The sequence below is a fragment of the Amphiura filiformis genome, chromosome 16 (assembly GCF_039555335.1).
Source record: "Amphiura filiformis chromosome 16, Afil_fr2py, whole genome shotgun sequence".
Classification (NCBI taxonomy): Eukaryota; Metazoa; Echinodermata; class Ophiuroidea; order Amphilepidida; family Amphiuridae; genus Amphiura; species Amphiura filiformis.
The window spans coordinates 45,185,988-45,208,548 of record NC_092643.1 but is presented as its reverse complement, the minus strand read 5'-3'; the positions used below and the strand labels follow the sequence as shown (position 1 = coordinate 45,208,548).

Below are 22,561 nucleotides of genomic sequence, written 5' to 3'. Positions count from 1 at the left end.
AAAAGCACATATTTTCTTATTCTGTATTTCTTCGAATAGTCACGGGGGCATTGCATTTTTCAAAAGGGGGCGTTTATTAGAGGTCATTTTTAGAACGATAATTCCCATTAAAATCATTAGGTAAGTTAAAAACTCACGCTGAAATGAAACTTAGGAACGATACCTTTTGGTTCACTTCCGGGTTTACGACCATAGTTTTGCCAATTACAAACGCCATTAGCTTAATACACAAGATAGCAAGGAAATACCAGCATTTTTGAAACATCTTGGTTGAAAAAAGTGGTGGGGGGAGTTTAATTGAAGGGGGATATATGGTATATTCTTTATATTTGGCGAGTTATATTAGCCCACATCTCAAAGCGGGAAAAATGGATACAATGTATACATCGCTATTTGCATCTCAACTCTTCATGTGATAAACCAACTTGAGTACTGAAAAAAATATTTTTTGTGTGTGTGAAGGACTTAAGGGCTGGGGTATGAACGTTTGGACAGTATTTATTGTGGGACATTAGAGCACATCAGACATATCGAATTGCATTCTGAATACGAAGAATGTCCTTCTGATATCAAATAATTTTGATATTTTTGATATTTAACAGTACTCGAAGTAAACTTTATAAATCTAATGATTTATACTTTAAAAAGTGTATGTAGGTGGGATGTAAAGCCGACGATCAATTGAAAATTTTGACCTTTCGTATTGAAGATATGATTTTTTTCCCCAAAACACCAAAAGAAATTAGGTCTTTTTGGAAAAAAAATCCATATCGTCAATATGAAAGGTCAAAATTTTCAATTGATCGTCGGCTTTTCCTCCCAGCTACATACACTTTAAGAATATATCATTAGATTTATAAAATTTACTTCGAGGCCTGTTATATATCAAAAATGTGAAAAATATCAAATTTTAATAATTTGTCATAAAATTTGTATTATATCGTGAATTTCTAAAAATGAAAATTATTTGATATCAGAAAGACATTCTTCGTATTCAGAATGCAATTCGATATGTCTAATGTGCTCTCATGTCCCACAAAAAATACTGTCGAAACGCTGAAAACGCTCATTCCAGATCCCTTAAACAGAATACGCAAATTAATGTATGGTTACCTAGAAAATACCCTGTGCATCACCAACCCCTATCTTCCTAAAACTAAGAAAACATTTTAAACTATATCAATTTTTACCCTGATGTGGCAGTGACGTCACTGGGCATGTCACTGGGCACAGCTTCAAATCACTAGCGTTCGCTCAAAGTGCTGGCTTAGAAACACATGTTTAAAAACACTGTATAGATGCACGTGCGAAACAGCAATGGTATCACTGCCACATCAGGGTGAAAAATGGTATAGGAAAGAGAGTCTAAACATAAACAAAACTAATAAACAAATTTGGCAAGTAACTTATATGAACATTAAGTAGTATCAGGAACATAATCTTGCAACGTTAAATTAACAGTGTGAGTTCTGAATCCCAGCAAACGACACTTTGTTTCATCTCAAGTTAGGTAGTGATGTTATGCCGCAAGAGTAGCAACAAACTGCCCTTGTGCATGTGCGTATACACTCTTCTCGGTTAGGTTAGCATTTGATACTGCACCCAGCGAAATATGCACCTATGTTACTACCTAATTCAAGGTGAAACAAAGTGTAGTGATCTTTGTCATACATGTATTATCTACATTGTACTATGCCTGGAAGCTTGTGCCATAAATATTGAAATCTGAACACATTCTTTTCACAGGCTTGTACATGTAGTGTACATGTGTAAATAGGTAATCTTTACATCAGTTCTTTTCAGGGCCAATGTGTTTGCACCACAAACACACATTCTATACAAAGGCTTGTAGTGTAAAAAATATGTAATGTTTACAATCAACATCTCTTTTCAGGGCCACACCAAATAACTACAGCAGTACAGCCAATCACCAGCTTGGTTGAGAATTTCGTGAATTCCTTTCCTTCAATACAAAGGCTGCATGATCTTGGTAAAAGCTTCACTCTGATACTTTATAAAATCATAATTACATCGATCAATAATTACAAATATGTCCTGTAATCTTGAAATTAACCGCTTATTTTTTGAAGGCAATTGGTTCGGTTGAATACACAAGCACAACACACAATTGGATATATCCATACACCAATCACAGGAGATCACTTAAATCATTCATCACTATACCAGAGGCATGTTCGATTAGAGTGAGTGGACTCTAGCTCTGTGTGTAATGCTATGCTAAATCTGCCATCACGATTGAATCCTTTGAACATTACACTTTTGTAGTTTTCAATCCCAAAATATGGATCACAACTGCGCAGAAGTTTCAGTCGTCAATAACAAGCCACAATAAACATGTGCAGTTGGTATAGACGATGAAGAATTCAGTCTATGTTATCAGAATCACTGTATACCGTTAAGGTTCACGTAATGGTGCAGTGGCATGCGCAGCTTGTCAAAAGTCGGGAGGGGCACAGATCTCGATTCCCCAGCTGTTAAATTTTCAACAGCTCCCATCTTAGCACACGTCACTGTAATGGTGCACATGGGCTCCTTTGCCTTATGGTAAATTTCAAGTACAAATAGAGAGCTCTCTCCTCTGAAAATCCCAACAAGAATCAAGGACCAGTGTCCTTATTTCCTGGTGGGATATTTACGAGAGTGCACTTTGTTTGTGCATAAAATTCCATTTACATGTATGTCAAGGGAGCCAATATGCACCATTAAGCAAATCTTTATGGTATATTACATTTTAACATACATAATCTGTACTGGTATGGTACATTATTTTTTACAGGAGCAAAGACAGAAAATACCTCAAAAATTTATACATCCCTCCTGTTTTCCCGCCAAATCATTTTACGTATTAAAGAATGTATAGATCTAATCTTAGCTGTGTTATGCTTGGTGGGACAACAGTGGGATGTATAACAGGAAGCAGTATACTCGCAGACTAATACAGATTATTTGCCAACAGCCAAAGTCCCTGCACATGCTTTGTATGCTGCGAATACTTGCATATTCATGAGGGTCAATCGTTCGATCGTGCATGTCTAAAAAATCATGCCAGCATAGAGCATTGCATGTCTTCACATTTACGTGAAAGACCGTAAAAATATGCAGCATGTACGTACAGTTTCTTATGTCACACATCATAGAACGATTGGCCCACATTAACGGCTGATACTGGAACTTTACATGTTGGTAAACAGTCTGTAGTATACATGTAGTCTGTGAGTATGCTATAATTACAACATTACATTGGTCTCCATGGCTTTTTAACTCTTTCAGTGTGAGTGTCAACCAAAATTTGAGTTAAAATTGACAAGGGTCCATTTGTACATTTTTTTTCTGTTCATGGAATGGAGTAGAATCCATCTTTGAAATTATTGGTCTGAAAGCAGCTAACATGCTTGTTTTCAATATGGCATGATTATCTTTTTTTACTCACCCTTATTGCTCTTACACCTGTATTTTCAAACATGGGAGTCTACTTTACATTTTTAATATAAAAGTTCACATAGCTTGGTCAGTCATTGTTTTTGACCACTTGGTCATTGTTTTCGACCATTTTGGTCATTTTATTTGACCATTCAGTCAGAATTGTTTTTGACCGTTTGGTCAATGCAAGCAAGAACTTTTCATACAGGCAATTTCAATACATAATTGTTGAATTTAAAGCTACCTTACAAAACTCCCTTCAAAAAGAAGATCCCCAAAGTCGTCACTCCGCTTTCCCACGCTGTTTGACTTCCTCGTACATCAGTCGTTTTAAATCGTCAGTGACGTATGACTTAAGACTCTGCAGCATCCGTTCCCTCAATTCCCCGTCTTCTGACAGTAATCTACTCATGGCGGTGAAATCGTATGTGCTATAATCATCTATGATTGGTTTGCAGTGCTCGTGTAGTTCTTCACGCTTGTCGGTTTCCAAGCCTATGAGGATCTCTGATACCAAATCGCATTTGCCTTTGTACTTCCATCTTGCGTAGGCTGTACCCAATCCTGCACCTGTTGGATGGAAAAAGATGTAAATAAAATGGTTAGGATTTGGGAATCGGTGAACAGGTATCAGGGTCTTAGCTAGCCACCCGTCTGGCCGTCATTTTAGACGGCCAGTTTGCTCCTGGGACGGGCAAAATTAATGCCTTTGACAGATGCTATATCATAAATTGTATGTTTTGAAAAGCTAATTGCCCTTTTTAGTAGACCCAATTTGTAGAACAAGGCCATATCAGCACATATTTGAACTCTTTGAACCCCAAATGGGCTATAGATGTCTGGTAAATATTTTAAAGGTCAAATTAGGACAGGCAAATTTATTCAAATGACGGGCAACCCTCAATTTCTAGCTAAGACCCTGACAGGTATGACACATTGTATATAAGTGCACACATGCACATATTGTGCATTCAGCAGTCATGTTTTATTATAACACCTCTAGAGTAACGTTTTCACTGCTTTGGATCGATCTTTTAATTATACACACATCAAAAAAAGAATGTCATCACTACTTTGGGCCATAACTTTGCTTTGTGCACAATTATCTTAAGGTGGTACTAACACCCCTGGGCAATTTTGTGCCTATTTTTGCATTTTTCTCAAAATTTATAGTGCATTGGTGACAAGTAAGATATATGTATATTATAGGGGCAAGGACTACAACTACTGCACTGAAAATTCAGCAACTCAAGGCAAGTAGTTATTGATTTATTGATCAAATATTGGTTTTCCCTCATTTTTGACTGTAACTCCACAACTATTGTCTGTGCTGAAATAAAATTTCCAATGCAGTAGTTGTAGTCCTAGCCCCAATAATATTCACATTTTACTTGTCACCAATGTGCTATAATTTTTGAGAAAAATGCAAAAATAGGCACAAAATTTGGCAGGGGTGTAGTACCCCCTAGAACAATAAAATTGATATGAACATTTTGGAGAATTTTATTACTAGAATTTGATAAAACATTTGTGTAAAATGAAATCCAAATAATTGACAAATGTATGATTGAATGGAATTTGATGTGATTTGAAAAGCTGCAAATTCTGCTAAAGCACTGAAAAGTGGTGTTCTATTTTCATTATATCTCCAGAAACTTGGTACGGAGTAGATTTAGAGCCTTTCAAAGGTTGAAAAATCCAGAGCAGGGCAATTTTATAACTGGGGCACAGCAGTACACAGAACAGCCACTAAATACCCACTTTCAATTAAATGTACTGGTAATGACAATGGTTGCACTCCCTCTGTAAGGATTTGGAATATTTTATATTTGAGGAAAATCTTGAACTTGATACTGGTTTTACAAAGGAAATTTTGCAGAGGAAAGTTACATAATATACTGAACACATGTATGAAAGCCATGAAGCAGTCAATGATTTTTTTTGTTGGGAAAAAATAGCATGAGCAAATATTTCACCTTAAACTCCTATTTGACTTTACACATGCAATAGTTCCAATTCTGGTAGCATCCTCTAAACAAAAGTAATACAATTTTAATTGGTTATTTTTTCACTAAAATGAACAAATTGAGAGGACGGCCCGCTAAACATCAACTCTGCTTACACCCTTTAAAAAGCCATTTTAAGATAGAATCTGCTTATGAAATGTGTGTCAAGTGCAAAGAACATTAACAAGAATACCATTTATTTTTGTTGTTGAGGTAAATGTTAACTGGTCACACACACACAGCAAGAAAGAAAAGATGTTTTTTTCTTTTTCATAACAAAACATTTTATTATTTTTACCATACTCACAAAAGTAACAAAGTGGCAGCAAGTATAATACAAAATACTTCCAAGTGTATATTACACACAAAATCAGTACTCATTGTTTCATTGAGATGATGTAAAGAATTGCATTTTATAACAATGTGTTTCATATCATATGTCAAATGGGTGTGCATACATAATTGCATCAGCGGTAAGGCACTCACTGACAAATGGATGACCGTCTGTAGCAACATTGACCCCATTTTTAACTCCTTTTCACCCAATGACCTCATTGTTTGGTTTGCTGTCACCCAATGATCCCCTTTTCATATAGTTATGAATATAAAGATAAGCTCTTACCCAGTGACCCTTTTTTCTTAATTTATGACCAGCATTTTTTCTCAAATTTTTTCAATATTTAAATATACCCCGGTAATATCGACTGCTTAAAGCCAGAAGTGGGTAAGTGCAACAGCTGCCCTGTGAACATTTTCACACAGTATATATTGTACTCATCTGCACATGGCAGCCGCATATACATGACAGCTATTGCACTTACCAAATTCTGGCAATGAGCAGTCAATATATTGATTTATAAATATTGGCTAAAATGTGCCTTTACACAAGTCCGGGGATATATATTTCTTTTTTTCAATACTTTATGGCAAGGAATAAAGAACAGTGGTTTTAAATATTACCAGTATTTCTAACATTATGCTTCCAAGTCTTCAAGCAAGACTAGTGGTAAATCATTTACAGGACACCAATTAAAAGCATGATCTTTTTTCGCAGCATTGAAAATTTCGCATTTTGGAGAGAATCCATGTTTCTATATGAACTGAAATTTTTGCAAATTTGTACATTTCCATTTAAGGAGGTACATGTACTACACCCCTGGCCAATTTTGTGCCTATTTTTGCATTTTCCTCAAAAATTATAGCACATTGGTGACAAGTAAGATATGTATATTATAGGGGCAAGGACTACAACTACTGCACTGAAAATTCAAGGCAAGTAGTTATTGATTTATTGATCAAATATTGGTTTTCCCTCATTTTTGACTGTAACCCCTTTAGGCCTATAGGAAGAAAAAATATTGGCGTGTATGGAAATTTGGTGAATCGATTCACTCGCGAAATTTTCATGCTAAAAAAATGCCATGCTTTACAGTGACTTGTCAAGATTCCATCCCTGAAATTCAACTGCACATAAAACAGATTCTTCAACAAGAAGTACCTGGTGTAATCAAGACATTGACCTACAATGTCATACTTTATAAATAATACTGCTATTAATCAGAATTTATCAGAATGTCCTAGATAAAAGTACAAGGTCCCCTAAAACAACCTTCTTAAAGACAGTGTCCTTGTACTATAACTTGAAATCATACACTACAAATACTTCAATCTTGTAAATGCTTAAAGAGTTCTGGCCAGCTATATGACAATTGAATAAATTTAGGCGAGATTGGGCTAAATCAGCTATAAATCCATACACCTTCTATGGAAGATATATGACCTTAATCTCTCATACAGGGGGTGTGGATTTCAAATGGAATCCATCACCCATTTGGGTATTGATTAACCCCATGTACATGTCTTCTATGGAGGGTGTATGGATTTCAAACGGAATACCCCAGTTTATAACTAGACATCTGAAGTAACATCCTTGTTAGGCGTTAGGCCATGGAAAAGTACTGTACTGTACTGACGCGAGTATAGTCCCACCTTCGATTATTTTATAAATACATTTTTTCCCCTGGTTTTGGAGAGTGTCCCTGGACCTAGAGATAAATGCTAGGCTAGAATCATTCATGGTTGACTTAAAATTACAGGCCCATGTGTTTTGAATATATACTAAGTAATACTTTGTACTCATGTCATACTCTATGAATGATTTCAAAATGCATTGAATTTGTATCTATTTTGAAATCATGAATAGAGTATAACTTTGCATTATATATTAAAAACACAGTCAGCCATGAATGATCCTAGCATTCACTTCTAGGTCCAGGGACACTCCAAAACCGAAAAAATAAATATGGTAACTTATTTAAAAAAAAAACTTAAATTGGAGTATAGTTCCACCCCCTAATTTTGAAAAATGTTCACACAATAACGGGGTGGGACTATACTTGTGTCAGTACGGTAATTGTTTGGTTAGGTTGCATGCAGCTTCTTCATAAACAGGGTCGGCTGGTCGCAAAAATATTTTATTTTACATGCAGTTAATCTATGTTTTGCAGATTTCCTTTTACAAATTAAGCGTACTACCAACTGTCCAGCGTGTATTATTTTGCTCAAGGTCCCATGCACATGCTTGATATCGCAGCGAGAACCGGTTCTCGGGTTCTCCTCGAATTGTGACAGAACCATCAAAGAGCATTGACTTCACTACCAAATTTGAGTGAACAAAAATCGTTTGATGTTGTATGTGTTTTCTGTTACCATGAAAAGAAAAGAGCTTATCAATATCATGAACTAAAACTCAGCGCTTGTCACACAGGAAAATTGCACACAAACATCAGACTATCAATTGGTCCTTAGAATGCTCTTAAAAGCAGATTGCAGTAAACTGGATTGATTCACCAATCTAGATAGCCACTACACAAGTGGGCAATTCCAATTCATTTTATTTACAAAACATCCATGCACCACATTGGTTCTATTGCAACAAGTTATTTGATTATTTGTACATCTCCCATTGCAAATTTATTTCATACGGTACATGGACATTATTAATCAAGGTTTTTGATAGCTCATGGGCAGAGTTCGATTAAACCTGGTGCTGCAGAGCAAATTGCTCCCCATTTTGGACAACCTGCTACACACATTTCAGCTTGCATATCAATTTTTTACAATGTAAACTTATGCTAAATTTGCTTATATCAAAAGAACATCACCTACATAATGTTTTCCCTAAAAATGGCTATACATATTTTTCAGAGTAAATCGAACCCTGCTCATGGGTAGCATAAATACTTGAAGACAAATTTGGTTAATCCCATGAACATACATTGTATTCACTTTGTGCACAGTCATCAAATTTGAGAGTAGGGCCTCGAACTGGCAGCATACATGAATGGGAATTAAAGCAGATATAACATTGTGCCATTTGTGGTAAGTTACATCATTTTTCCTTCCATGTCTGTTGCTAGTCTGAGGCTCTACCCAACCCCAATATGGTGAAACCGAAAGGATAAATATGCACAGATCTCATAAAATTTTCTTTGGTACAAATAAACATCTGAAATTTTACCAACAGTTAAGTGGCATATTTTCTAATTTCCTGCAGACGTGAAAGATGAAGGTCGGCCGCCATCAATAATATTTTGGGACATTGATAGGTTTTGATAACACTTTTCAATCACGACACTAAAAAATTCTCTGGAGCCCCCGTTAAAAATATGACCACCCCTAAAAATCGCTCCAAAATCACGTAAAATATGTTTTTAAAAGCGGTTTTTCATCGCATTTCCAGGAAATATTGTAGAAAACTCCATAATTCAACAGGTCCCAAACAAATTGGTATTGAAAATACATATATTGGTAAATCACCTCACAAATTTGCAGAAGCCAGCAATTTCATTAAGGTGGATTTTCATAAACTCAATATAGCCATATTTTCAAAATGTCGAAAATGAGAAAAAATGCAAATTTTACCTAATTTCTAACTTAATTATTGCCTTTATTCAGGCTGAGTTTGATATGACCTTTTTAGATAAACATTTCCCATCCTTTGCCTATAGAAAAATACTTTCTCTATTGTGGTATCTTTTTCCAATTTATTTTGAGGGGTCTTTAAAATATTGCATTTTGCGTTAGTTCGTAAATCAACAAAATCAAAATGAGCATATTAATATTGTCTAATACTATTTACAATCTGTATTATTCAGAAAGAAAATATTATATAACATCAGTATGTAGATTATTAATAACAACTGAGTACAAGTTTTTACCTAGAAGTGACTTTTTAATGTCCAAATACCCCATTTTTGGCTGTATTTGGTCAATAATTTACATGCATATATGGTCGAATCCAACCAAAAGTGTACACGGCATGTTCAGGGCCATAACTTAAAAGTATTAATCAATTGGCATTCGCTTTTGTATTGTGTTTATTCGCTTTGATCATACGCTTCAGCGCCATATATAATAAGACCCCTTCTGTGAAAAACTTAGACACAGAGACCCCAAAACATGCTATTTTTACCCATTTTTTCAAATATTTCTTAAAGTATTTTTAAAAACATCTAAATCAGTTATGAAAAGCAGTCATTGCATTGAATCTAAATTGATTTCCTGAAAGGTGTGTATTCAAAGATTGCCTGTTCAATTTTTCACATATTTGTACATAATTATGAATTTTTTGTGATAATTTTTGAGTGGTATTTTTTACATTACCTACTGAATACAATTTTTCATAGCACTAGATATATCTTTAAAAATGGAAATCACTAATAAATGCGCAATTGATACAAGCTTTGATATGTCCAATACTGAAATGCATTGCATTCGAAATCTTTATTATTGTGTTTAGCTGCCAGAAATTCTAAATGGCACAAAGGTAGGTTTGGTAAAAAATATGCATTACCTCCGAATACATGTTAAAAGCTGTGTCATTTCCACAAAGTGAGAGAATAGTAAACAATAGTTAAGCAATAGGTGCAGGGTAATACACTCTTTATTTCTACCAAGTTTCAATAGCCTGCGTTTAAATATTTCTGTATGTCAACAATAAAAGCAAGTATTCAGAGGTAAATTTCGGTAACCGAATGTTACCTACGAATACAATTTGACATCATGACAGTATTGTGAAACACCGCCATTCATGCCAATGCCCATATTGGTACATAACGAAGGCCTGTATGTTTGCTATCAAATCATATGTCAATGAAAGTTGCGAATTCACATACATGCCCACCATGCAAAAGTGAATACGGCTTAATTGTTGAAAAATATGTACTGAAATAGACGACGGTCTGCTCATTTAAAAGAAAAATCAGATTCAAAGAAGATTAGAAGGGATAAATACTTGGATTTGTCAACTGTCATGTGTGCTTCATTTTAAATGTTTACCGACCTTCTGGTTTCTGAGTAATTTGTGTCCAAATTGATTTATTCGAAGGTAACTTTTGACGTTTTCGCTAAGGTTACCTACGAATACCATGGAAAAAACGACTGTTCTCATTGTCTCATGATCTAGACAACACAGTGATGGACCCTGGTATAAAGCTAATTGTAGTTGCCCTCAAACGAAAGGCCACAAGACGTAACTGACTCCAAGATTAACTTCACAAGTCTGCAATAACGGTTTTAAGCGATTTGTGTGCAATTAAGCAAATTAAAGTCACTTTAGTGCCTTTGTTTCTTACTTCAATCCTCTTTCAACCGCTGTGAACCGACATTATTAATACGTGATAGGGTCTAAAGTATCAATAAACGCACATAAAGAAAATAATACATTCAAAGTGCTTTATAAAATGAAGTTTTGATTGCGATATCCACCAAAGTCTAATTCTTACCTACAAATACTGAAATGTTACTTACGAATACAGCATAATACATGACATTTGTAATGAAGTGTCCTTACCAATGGAAATTAATTGTCAAAAACTTTAAGCGGTACCCCAGGACACTATTATTACCCATATACGGATTCATTCAACAATTATTTATTATGTAAAATTGCTGATTAACTACTTGTATATCAAAATGAAGTGGTCAAAATCTTGCTAAAAGCATCAAAAATTTTTGATCTAAGGTAATAGCATTTATTCATTTGGACGTACCATCTGAAAGAGATCTAAAAACTACCATTTTATTAATTCATTACCATAATAGCAACATTTAAACCTCTAAACTCAATATAGATATTGTTAAATCGCTCATGTTACCTACGAATACCCGGGTTTCTTCACCTTTTCATTGTATAAAGCGTTGGGTGTATGCGATAATTCCTAATATTCTTGAAAACATATATCCTACTCGTTCTTATACAATGTGTAAATTGATTCATACTCATTTGATAAATAAAATACAGAAACTGACCTAAACTTCATTTTCAAAAATAAACTAGCATAAATTGACTAAGATCATATTGATCGCGTTATAAAAATAAAAACAAATATTTTCTGGTTGAGCTAGCATTTTCCTAACACCCTGTGGTCTACATTACACGAAAAAAGCGTTAATGGGAATATTCCATTTGTTTTAGGTTGATTAGTATTGCGATAGTGAAAGCATCCTAGTGGTATTCGTAGGTAACATTGGGTTTTGATGTCACATTTACTATCACACGCCCTGGATTTATTTTTCAAGATTAGTAATGGCACTTTTGGTTCCTATAAGGCCAATATGTCATCAATCAATGGGCAAAAGGAAAAAATTGTGGAGACATTTTTATTTCGGACTTTTATTTTTGGCCCGTGGACACTTTTGGTTGGATTCGACCATATACTTACATACATACGCGCTACCTAACGGCGCGCTTTGTTTGAGACTAAACAACGGCGATATGGCCCAGCGTTTAGGACCGGCTGATTTGCGTGAGGATTTCAGTTGTAGAAATAATGGTATATGATGAAGAAATAGTATAGTAGCACAAAATGTTCTGGTATAAGCGTGGTTTTCATGAATGAATCCCTAATAAATTAAATTTGATGTGTGAGAATTTGTTAAATTTTACTACATCCACTTCGTCCCATTATCATTTGGTACAATAACCATTTGGTCCTATTTACCATTTCGACCAAAACCCAATAGTCTAAGGGACCGTTCACAAACACTTGTTAGGGGGCCTGATGCCAAAAATTTCATCACGAACATTTTTCGGGCCTCCTTTTCAGACCTCTACAATTTCAGGGACTCCCTGCTTGACAGGAAAATTATGGGTCAACCCCATAGAAAAGCATATCAATTCCAATTTTCCCGGAAAATTTGTGGTCATTTTTTCAAGGCCCCCCAGGAGGATCAAAATTTTCAGGCCCCCATCGCTTTTGAATCAGCTCACCCTCCCAACAAGTGTTTGTGAACGGTCCCTAATAACCAAAAAGTCTAAAACCATTTATTCCAATGAACCATATGGTCTAATACCCATCTGGTCTATAACCATTAAGTCTAATAGCCATTTGGTCTAATATTACCCTTTTGGTATACAAACCATTTGGTCTAACAAGCATTTAGTCTACTAATTAATTGATCTACTAACCGATTGGTCTAATAGCACATGTGAGGCTATGTAGGTGCAATGATGCTACTACACATGATGAGGTCATAGGTCAAGGTTACTGTGGTCGATAAAAAGCAGGATGCCTTTACTTGTTTCATAAACAGGGATTATGCAAATGACGTAAACAGGCAAACATATTACGCTTTAATATTTGGAGTTGCTGGTAACTCGTACTGGCCCATGTCCCATGCCTGTGGCACCCCGGTGATGCATGATTAGCCTAGTGTCGGTTATATTATTTATATACCTTGTAAAGACCGGAAAAGAAGAACAAATAGCCCGGCAAAATGTCATTTTCAATACATGCAGGCCGCAAGTCTTCTTCTTAATTTTTTTGGTACATTATAAACAATAATAAACCTGAGAATTCCGAGGAATAATGCATAAGTTTTGATGAATGTAGTATGTTGATACACATGCTCGTCTCATTTACATATATTTACAGCCCGTAACCAGTTGTAAACGAATTGTTTGGCAAATACGCGACATAGTATTAGACTAACTGGTTATTAGACCATACGGTTAATAGACCAAACAGTTATTAGATCAGAAGGTAATTAGGCCAAATTGTTCATAATAAAATATTAGACCAAATGGTTATTAGTCTATATGGTCAGTAGACATACTGGTTATTGGACCAAACAATATTATACTAAATGACTATAGACTATATGATTATTAGACGTGGTAATTAGCCTTTCTGGTACTAGACCGTTTAGATATACAGAATTGATATTTAGTATGGAATATTTTTTGCAAAATTCCAAGACTGGTCTGGAAGGGGTCTGCATAAACCGCACGCGCTAAATAGTAATCGGGGTGTGTCGGGAGATGGTGTAACACAAATTTTGACAGAAAATGTGCTTTCCAAATTCCATTAGTTTACATTATGGCGCTCATAATGTAGTGAATTAGTCTAAAATGGCGGTCTTAAGGAGACTGAATTGGATTTTTGTGGGGGTAAAATTTCTGAATTTGAGCAACATTATTGTCAAATTTGTTTAGGTTTAAGGTGATGTTTACTGAACCTTAATACCAATAAGTGTTCATCAGAACTGAAATGCACTTGTAATTTACCCATTTTGAAAGTGGGAGGAGCTTTAAAAATATGGCTCTTAAAAGTGGTACGCGCACTCAGAAAGTTTGAATGGCCCCTGGGGCCAGATGAAATGTTATAATCTTACTGTACACAAAGAAGCAGCGTGAGTTCATTGGACAATAACAGAACAATTTTGCACAAAGTCCGAAATTCCAGCCCAGTCCTTGAATTTTGTGAGAAAATATTCCATACTAAATGTCAAGTATGTAGATAAAATGGGTATTAGACCAAATGGTATTAGACCAAATGGCAATAGACCTGACACCTGATAAAGTCTCTGAATGTGTGAGTTTCACGCTCAATGAGATATTGAGATTGTAAACCTAATAATAATAATAATAATAATAATATTTTATTTTTATATAGCGCAATAACATCAAGCGATCACAAAGCGCTTTACAGCAATAAAACAAAGATATAAAAGACATCATTACATGTATATTCACATTCAATTTTAGACCATGCTTAAAGCACCTGTACATGTTATTTGGCAAATTCGCTTTGAAAAGAAATGAAAATTCCATTGCATTGGTAGTAGATAATATGAAGTATGGTGTAGTGTTTGTTTTGTTTTGTTATAAATGTTTTTTTAACTAAAGATTAGTCTATTTTATTTAAAATATGATTTATTACCTAAATAGTGTAGGCCTAATGTTGGTTGCAAATTCCAGAAAATATGTTAAAAGACACAAATTCCTTGGAAAAAACAAATTCCATTAACACAAAACAAGCACATTCTGTTATTGGAAACATATTCCTAAAATCAGCAATCAAAATAATTATCATAACAATCTATAGGAAACCCAAGTTTCATATCATTAGTTTGCAGGAGATTCATATGCAAATTCGATGAAAATTAACAAATTCCACTATAATAAAAGAGCAAAATCCACCTGAAAATAGTTATCAACTTCAAATCAATAATAACCTTGGTTGAGAATTGAAGCCAGACAGAATGTAAAATGATTAGTATGTTTATACATTGGAAAACGTTAATAAAGTCTACAAAAAACAAGCAAAAAACGGAAAATCCACCAAAATCAACAAACTCCCCTGCAGTATAGGAAAAAAAGTACCACGCTAATTTAAACATATTTCAGAAGTACAACATGTTGGTTATATTATCCAAAAGGTTTGATCCAATGTTAGCCTGAATATAGCAGGAAATGTGATTTGAAAATGTTCTTTTTTCGCTACTTTCAAAATTATGAAAAATCCTGTTTTTGCCCAAATTCCATCATGATTTTACGTAATTATATCAAAAGAATTAATTTTTTCTGAATAGGTCATCTTATAAAGCCTAGTTCAATTTCAATATGTTCAACTTTCTGTCAGACCCAGGTTATTTCAAAGTACATTTTCATGATGTCAAATGTTGGGCATTTTAAAGCTATATCAATTCTGAGGCAGGTCAAAAGAGGGCCAATTTTAGGGGGGGTCATGGAATTTCCCCCAGGGGGGTCACCTGATTTTTTTACTATCATAGTTGTGAACCATCTGACCTAACTAGACTAAGTACCAAATACCATTGGATTTGGCTGACCTTCATCTTTCAGCTTTGTGTACAGGCCACATGGTGCTTAGAAAATATGCCACTTAAACATGTACCATTAATATATAAATATTTGTGATGATTAACATGAAGACACCTGCCATTCCAAAACTTGCTTATTGTCTTATGTTTTATCACACTTATCACCTAAATTTTCCCCAAAATGGAGGCAACATGCAAGTGATTGTTTTTGCTCCGAAAAGTTGTTTCAATCAGACGCCATTGCTACACTGGCCATGAAGCAGTTAGCCTTTTCAAAGTATGGCGTGCACCAAGCGGAGGACAGTATTCAGTCATGATAAAACTCGGCAAAACTACTTGGCAAGAATTGACCCAAATGATTTGCATCAGAAAGATTGTAAAAATATTCAAAAATTCAGATTTCGGCATCTTTGTTAGTGTCATAGGCGTGCTGTCATAGCCTGCTAGTGGTTAAGCTGAAAGCTGTGTATTTTAGATAATAGAAGATATTCACACGAATCTGTAATTTCTCTACAGAGAAATTAGCTTCATTTGAATTTGTATTTGAATGGGCCTTCAACTTTGTTAAGGGCGTACTACACCCATATATTGGTTTGATTGGTCTAAAAAATATTTTTTCATTTATAGCGAGGCGATATATGCACGGATCATGTGAAAAAAAAAAAATTTTAAAAATAAATAAAAAAGGTGCTTTTAAACCATTGTATAGTAAGTCATTTTAGCCCTATATATTTTTTGTTTACCGTATCCTGGTAACTCAGATGCATGTTTCATAACAAACCATAATTTATTCTTTTCAACATGTTCAAGTAGGGTACATGAATAGAATACATTAAATCCTTTGTTATACTCTCTATAGAAAATCTAGTGGTGCTTGCAAAATATATAACACTGAATAAATTAAATAAACACTTACACAATAGATGCATAGTCATTAGTCAATTTGATATTGATGTTGTTATTGATGTGTTGTTAGGAGAATAAAAGGCTATTAGGTCACCGTATGTCAGGTTATAGGTCAATTGGTTCAGGTCAAATTTAAGCATCAATTTTGAATACACATGTGAGAGTCTGTGATACAAAATGTATCATAATGAGGAATAATTTTGATATTCTGTCTTTAACTGGATATATATCGAGAAGTGCAAGGTGGATATACTAATATACCTTGGGATGTAAATGGTGAGTACAATTTAGAATGCCTAGTTGACATGAATTTCACAAATAAATATAAAATAGTTACCAAAATCACAAACGTTAAGCTTACGGAAAACTACCCAATATGGTGGTATAGGTGACAAGAAATACAATTTTTTTCAACATTGCTGTAGTATGGTTGTGGTAACCTGTTACCTGTGGCTTTCAGTGAAATAATGTCGCAAGTTAAAAATACAAAATATAGCTCAACATTGAAAATAGAAGCATTTTAACCAGTTCCTTTTTGATAGTTGTGGAGCACCAAGTTCATGAAGTCATAAAAGAAATCAGGAACCACTTATTCCCATTTTACATATCAACTTTATTTCCCTAACGTGTTAGCAACACATATCCAAAATTTTAACGAAATCCGTTGATATTAAGCTTTCCAAAATGAAGTGAATTTAAATCATCAGTGATGTACCACCTTTTGGCTTCTACTTTTAAAAGCATGTAAGCTACGTTGATACCGATGCCACCAATAAAACGAGAAGATTTGCTCCTTCATTTTGCATACCACTTTGTCCAATTGTTTTTTGTAATTTCTTCACAAAATGCAAAAAAATGCAAAAAAAAATCAATGGGTGTAGTACCCCCTTAATACTACTGATTTCTTTGTTTTTTGCCAAATTTTCGTTTCAAAAATACTTAATGACAATTTGAATGACTTATCCTTCACTTTTAGACAAAATTGTTATAAACAATTTTGATTTTTTTTAACGCTTACGACAGCATTCAAGCTACGCTTGTAACAGCCTTACGCTAGGATCACTGAAAGGGCCTTTACTTCATATTGCATCCACTATACCTAAAAAAGGTTAACTGTGTATGTAGAAACTTTGTAGAAACACAGCTGCTTTATAGTGAAATGGGAAAAAAAATCCATTTCACTTTTGTAGAATACTGAACTGGTCTACTGTGTCTGATGGTGGACTGGGCAAGCTTTGAGATAGCACTCTTCATCCTTCATACGTGTATATGCACTGATGGTATTAAATTATCACAACAACATTTTTGCAGTCAAGTTTTCATACTATCAATCTATTATCTGCATACTCATCGTCCCACCAACAAAATCCTTTAACCCCATCAAGGCTTGACCCCTAATGAGGGGGTCACCTGCTATTAATCGCCCTAACGACGTCACATCATGTGCGTCAATTCCAGTGATTATACTTTTAAAGTGTTCGTACAGTAGCTCTCTCTTCTTTGGCTCCATTTCAAAAAGAATTTCCGCACAGATTTGAATTTTCCGGGACATGTATGCTGCACATGCTCCTCCAACGGCTCCACCTGTGGGGGAAAAAAGGTTCAAGTCTTAGTACTCGATCTGTGAGAAATTTGGAAACTTTTGTATCTAGAGTGACACCTGTAAAAATGCATACATCCTATGGAAGAAATTACCTTAATCTTCCACGTAAGGAGTGTGAATTTCAAATGGGGCTACCTGAATGGATGACTCCATTTGAAATCTACACCCCCTGCGTGGGAGATTAAGGTCATGTCTAAGTCTTCTATAGGGGTGTATGGATTTCAATATAGCCCAATATGATTACTTTCAGGTAAGCAGCATTGAAGTTCAAGCATCTCGGCAATGATAACTGAGGCAAAGCAATGAATCGCAACAATTACACTAGTTAAATGATATAAAATAACAATTAAAAGCCTGACAAAAATAAAAGATCGAGTACTATATGACTTTCTGGGTTTGGCCAAAAGTGTGTTATGACCAGAGAGGTTATGTAGAATAGGAGAGAGGCCACGCTGTGACATGTTTGTGTGATGCTTATGCAGGGCACTATAGCAATCCTCCGACAATTTTGCCGTATTTTGCCATGTGTCCGTAAACTGGGGACATGGTGGTGCAGCGGTCCAAGACTTCGACTCATAGCAGGGGTCTAAGACTTCTACTCATAATCGTGAGGTAACTTGAGGCCATAGTGCCAACATGTTACAACCTGTTCACTTAGGCAAGACTCTTCACCCTATTGCCTCTCGACAGGTGTACAAATGGGTACTGGCTTTATTCAATGCCGGGAAGGTAACAGACTCTCTGTGAAGGAGGTGTAGCGCTCCCCTCGAAGCAACACTGTCTGTGAACATAGGTTCGACCTCTTAACTAGCAAACTGAAAATCAAAGTGCGCACTTTCTAGCATCCTGCGATAAGGCAATATAAACACACTAGGCGTCAAATGCACAAACCTCTGTAATGCTCAATCTTAAAAGGTGGTAATTATCATTTGATTTCCAGCCTTTGCAGATGAAATGCCAGAGGTACACAATATTGGTCCCCTTGCATGATAATTCAATATGGTGGACTAATCATTAGCATTACACACGGGGATTTTCAAAGTCTAGACCCTTAAGTTCTAACCTCTTTGGTGATTGCACTGTTCATGAGCAAAATAAACAAAATGAAGCAAAGTTGTTGATGAATGAAGCAAGTTTTATATAAATACAAAGGGCTAGAATTTTGTTGAGAATACGTAATATTGATTCTTGTAAAGATTCTTCTTGGAAACAACTTTATGTGAATCAAACTTGATTCTCGTAAAGACAGTATTATCAAAGGAAACTCATAAACACCTACTGCAAGAATCAAGCTTGATTCTCTCACTGTGCGACAAAATTCTACCCCTGGTATCAAATGTAGTGAATGTAATACATGATGCTGGTAGGCAAGACAAGTCTGGTAATTTCAAATTTGCATTATCCATACAATAATCATTTTCTCCTCCACTTTGGGCGTTTGGATCCTTTCCTAGTAATTCATGTGGCCGACTTCTGGTTTCTGAGCTTCAAAAAAGCTGATCGTAAGACTACAAATAACCTTACAGTGCATTATTACTGTGTCTTCATCATATGAAAAATTATTCTACATTACAGTACACTACAGACAGATAACCTCAATTTTTAAAACTTTTCAGCTATCAGTTCAACAAACTATGGGTCAATGACATCATTACTTGTTTTGTCTCAAATCCATAAATAGACTCTGATATGAACTGTTTATCTTGGCTTCTTCGTATTAAACACCAGAAATTTACACCAAAAACTTGGCAAACATATAATAATCTACATACAATAGAACGTGACACCTTTAATATATGAAAACTTTGTGATCGTGACCAATCTGGCTATATACTAGAATCAAGTATCTGCTAAAAACTACTTATTTTAACATCTTATTACCTTTGTGAAATATAGTTCAGGCCTAAATATTTTAATATCAAAATTTAAAAAAATTTAAAATTAAAAATGAAAATTTTAAACATTAAGGGGTACTACACCCCTCAATAAATTTGTGTATATTTTTGCATTTTTCTCAGTGGTAAAACTAATAACACAGGGGCAAGGAATCCAATAACTACACTGGAATTTCAGTGACCCAAGACAAGTGGTTTGTTATTTATGATAAGAAATAAGGTACCGCTAGCATGTACCTCGTTTCCTATTATACAGAACCGCTTGTCTTGAGTCACTGAAATTTCAGTGTAGTAATTAGATTCCTTGCCCCAATAATACACATAATTTTTATTACCAGTGTGTTATTATTTTTTGAGAAAAATGCAAAAATAGTCACAAATTTACCACAGGGGTGTAGTACCCCCTTAACCCCATACCATTTTTCACCCTGATGTGGCATAAACTTCAACGCGTCGAGGCAACTTTTTTCGTGTGCCCATCTACATGTATGCAGCGTCACTCTAAAGGCATGTGCACGCCATAGCTTGCACTGCTGTCACCACCACATCAAGGTGGAAAATGGAAGGACAAATCATATCATGCCAATTCTTGACACACAGTCAGCTTTACACGTTTATTTAATATTATTCTTTAAAGTTCGGTATTTCGGGACCATTAGAAAGGTAGAGATTTTATACCCTCGTCAACATCTAGCTACATGATTATGGCAAATCTATTTCTTGCAGATTCATTCGCAATTTGTAAACCCCACTAAATATTTGTCGAGGGGGAGCAACAGAGATCAACTTCATTCAAATAAATGCAAAAAAAATAATAGAGAATGTGTATTATGCCAATATGGCTTCATTCGGTATTGTTTGCACCAAGAAATTCTTACTTATAAATGCAGCCTCGGCAGACTGATTTTGAAAAGAACTAACATGTGTAAACAATGTAAAGGGGTCAGCCATTTGATACTACATGTATGATAGTGGTCAAATGCAAACACTATACTTGACAGCAAAAAGAACAGCAGTTGTTTACATTTTGAGAGCGTACACAACATAAACACAGAAGTGGGGTTCTGATTGGCTGATTAAAAGTGACTAACACAATGCCTTTTTGTGATCCAAGGCAAAAAATATGTATGCAAATATAAACACTGTTTTGTATACGTCTGTTTATTAAACAGACATGAAAGAATGTCCAACAACAGCAACAAACCAAATGCAAAACAGTCAAAATTTAAAATAAACAATAAGGAACAATGAAAAAATTAACACACACAAAAAAAAATCCTACTATATTATTCTTTGTTGATATAATCAAGATACTAGATGGATATTTTGATGTGTATTTTCATCAAGTGCCAACTCACAACTTCTGCTCCAAGTATTGCACAACAATTGCAGCTTGTGACATCATCCCAAATTATAAACACTGCACATTCAATGATTCAACACTCAAATAAGGCATAATATATTTCATACACTTCAAAGAGCTCTGCATTATTTTGGCTGCAAATAATTTTTCACAAATTGATTTTGACTCTGTGCCAAAGAGTTCAATTTTTAACAACAAATAAATTTCATGGCAAATAAATTTCACAAATGCCTCTCACAAGATTTGTGAAATTAATTTTGGAAAAATAAAAATATAATTCAACTGCTCAGTGCCAGAATTGGGTAAGTGCAATAGCTGCCATGTGAAAATGTGTACAATATAGGGCTTCTGTGTGTAAACTGCCAAATGTTCACAGGGCAGCTATTGCACTTATTGTTGAACAGTAAACACAAATATTACAGTATTGCACAATTCAGTTGAAATCATTTGAAATTAACTGAAGTTTGGAACTTTTATATTGCATTCAGTTGAATTTTGTATCATGATGATGACACATTGATAAGGTAAGTGGGATAAATTTTGGACATTTCTCTCTCCTCCTCTCTATTTCTCCTCCTTATCTTTCATTCTCTCCTGCTCTCTCACACTCTCTTTTGTGTGTATAGCACATCTTTGTCCAAATTGGATATCTGAGCTCATGTTTTGCTAGTATGAAACTTAACAATCAAAACAAGTTCGTCTCAGATGATTATAAATGCTAATTAGAAAATTGATTTTAGTCATCATAAAGACATGATGAAACTGTGGCCAAACATTTTGCCTGAATATGCAATAAAAAGATGTTTTTTTTTCTATTTTCTTCTGAGCCAAACATGTTTTTAAAGCCTAAGTTGCCATGCCAAGTTATCAACTAGTTGTGTGACTCCAGGAACATTATTTGCCAGCGAAGTGGGTACAGCAAGGCCTATGATGTAATGTAAGTAACTCCTTGGTAACTGGATCACACACCTTTTGGAATTATGGTACAACTGGTGTCTGGTGCACTGTGTGTGGCGATCAATTTGATCATGGTTCAGGACTCAAAAGTGTGATCCAGTTGACATAGTGATAATTGGATTACATGTTACACTTCGCTGGCGAATACCAAAAGTGAACATGCAAAAGCTGCCATTTGAATTATACATAAAGCAGCTATTGAGCTCTTAATTTTGTACAGATTCCATGTTCTTCAATGCAGTCACACAACACAAATGTTTCTATT

The 22,561-nt window shown here is 35.0% G+C and overlaps 1 protein-coding gene across 2 annotated transcripts in view; it reads right to left on the bottom strand.

Moving 5' to 3' along the window:
- Positions 1–725: 725 nt before the first annotated feature.
- LOC140136062 (protein Nazo-like) overlaps positions 726–22,561 on the bottom strand; it is a 46,951-nt gene continuing 25,115 nt past the window's right edge. Inside the window, exon 3 of one of the 2 annotated variants that reach the window (XM_072157766.1) lies at positions 726–4,011. In XM_072157766.1, coding sequence (XP_072013867.1) covers positions 3,725–4,011 — 287 coding nt within the window. In that variant the 3' untranslated portion in view covers positions 726–3,724. Of the gene's footprint in view, positions 4,012–17,592; positions 18,063–22,561 lie in introns of those variants that run through there. The other variant, XM_072157767.1, reaches the window with a different exon arrangement.